A 2,262-nucleotide genomic window follows, 5' to 3' on the forward strand; every position below is an offset into this window, starting at 1 on the left:
GGGAAACGGATTCTCCCCTTGAGCCTCCAGAAAGAAATATCGCCCTGCAGATGCCTCGATTTCAGCCTAGGGAAGACTGTGTCTGACTTCTGAGCTATGGAACTGTCTGATTATAAATTTGTGTTGTTTTATACAACCGTTTGTGCTAAACTGTTAGAGCAGCCATAGAAAACGAATATACTCTTTTTCCTGAGTCACAGAAAGAATTAAGTCAGTGGATAAAATTAAAACTTTTCCCCTATAACTTGTCCTTTGATACTGCTACCACCCTGTCAGCTAGTGAACGCTGGAGAGCAAAGACAACAAAAAACAGAATGGTGTCCTGCTAGAAGCCTCTCCCAGGCCTTCCAGATGTTCTGCCAAAAAACAAGTTTGAGAACCAGTGACCCAACTACCACAAAGCTTCGGTTGAGAAGGTGGTGGCTCTGAGCAGACGGTGGCTCTTCCGGAAGCTAAAATTGACTATTCATTCCCATTAACCAGAAGTTCCCCAAAGTTTCTACTCTGCTGCTGGCTGTCAGGGATACAAAAGCAGACAAGGTCCCCACCATTGGGGAGCCCATAAATATTACCACATCAGGAAGTTCAGGGTGACAGAAACACATGGGAAGAGTGACAATCTAAGTCAGACTTATCTTCTGCAAGATGACTGCCGTGAGCCTGGTCCGTGGGGTGAGCTGGCAGACTGAATGCAAGCACCATCTTCCCTGGAGTTTTCCTCCCCTAACTAGCCCACGGAGCTGGATCTGCTTTGCACACTCACCTGTTTCCACATCGTTGGCATTGGCTGAGTCTCTCAGCCTCTTCAGAGCTGCGAAGAGAGGAAGAGTGTGCCAGTTAGGAAAAAAACAGCCATGATGAAGCAGAAAGTGAATGGCTTTCTAGTTAACCCACTTCTCAGCCACAGTAGCATCTAAAGAAAGAAAAGTGCTAAGATACAAGAGACACCATCCTGGGAACAAGGAGAAACACGAAACGTGGCACAGCCAGTGCAAAAGCCTACATTCTGTAGCAAATCCTCCAAGGTCTTTGGAGCCAGATCTCGGCTCTGCCACTTGTAGAAGCTAGGTGACTTGAGCAAGTTAGTTAACCCTCCTGGCTTCAGGTCCATCATTCGCAAACAAAGCTGAGCTCTATCCTTATCGCCCTAAGTTGTTGTGAAGACAAAATGAGATGTTTACATGGAAACCCTGTGAACAGGTTACACAGATAACCTTATATTCCCAAATAACTTACTTAAATTTGGTAATTCCTAAGCAGAAACATTTTTCTCCTCCGATGACACTACCTCTATATTAAAGGCCAATAGAAAGCCTCTGTCATCAGAGAAATGGTCAAAAAATTGCAACTCAGATCCATATGGATTCCTTACATTCATAGAGCGCTTTATGGTTTATACCATGCTCTCAAATTCTCATTTAATCTTTATAACACTACTCAGATATGGGTGGACTCATAGTTCTCAAAAGGATCCTAAAAGTCCCCTTTCTTAAATCTTTCAAGGCATTAGTTTCCATGTCATCCACAAATTGTAAAAGAATACTCGGTAGATATACCAGAGCAGGAGGCTGAGTCTGGCAGACCTGGGTTCTAATACCAGTACAGCCACTTTCTAGCTATGTGATTTGGAGCAAGGCAAATTCTCTGAGCCTCAGTTTCCTCTTCCATAAGACAGAAAGTATCTGGATCTCAATGAGTTGTGAGGATTAGAAATGATCACATATCATGCAACAGCGTTTGGCACACAACAAAAGCAGAATAATAACTATACATGCATTACCTCACTTAACTCTTGAAACATCCCTGTAAAGCAGGTATTGTACCCATTTTACAGATGAGAAAACTAAGGCTGAAAGTTTCTACAGTTTGCCTAAGGCGGAAATGAGGTAGAGAAGTCCAATCCAGGTCAGTGCACTGAAACAAACTGGTAAGATTTGGCTACAGGTCCTGGCCTCCCCTCTCTGATAATAAAATTATTTCCCAGTACGCCATTTAATTATCTACTAATAAACACCGAGAGTCATGAAAAGTTTCTATTCAGGAATTACCAAAGGTGAAAAGCCTAGAGTGACTGGTTCTGAGCAGGAAGTCTCCCCCGCCGCCTCACGTTCATGGTCCTTAGCAGTTTTAATAATTATTACTACTGAAAGAAGATTCAGGGGTCACTCCGGGCCCTTAGATAGGACGTCGGAGGACTCCAGAATGAGGGGGCTCGGGAGAGAGACCAGGGGCCAGATTCCCAGCGGAGGGCGAGCCCCGCCT

At 44.3% G+C, this 2,262-nt stretch overlaps 1 protein-coding gene across 1 annotated transcript in view; it reads right to left on the minus strand.

Moving 5' to 3' along the window:
• Positions 1–17: 17 nt before the first annotated feature.
• ANKRD54 (ankyrin repeat domain 54) overlaps positions 18–2,262 on the minus strand; it is a 10,535-nt gene continuing 8,290 nt past the window's right edge. Inside the window, exon 2 of the mRNA XM_011387618.2 lies at positions 18–811. Coding sequence (XP_011385920.1) covers positions 621–811 — 191 coding nt within the window. The 3' untranslated portion in view covers positions 18–620. The remainder of the gene's footprint in view (positions 812–2,262) is intronic.

This window comes from Pteropus vampyrus, unplaced genomic scaffold (genome assembly GCF_000151845.1).
Source record: "Pteropus vampyrus isolate Shadow unplaced genomic scaffold, Pvam_2.0 Scaffold16, whole genome shotgun sequence".
NCBI lineage: Eukaryota > Metazoa > Chordata > Mammalia > Chiroptera > Pteropodidae > Pteropus > Pteropus vampyrus.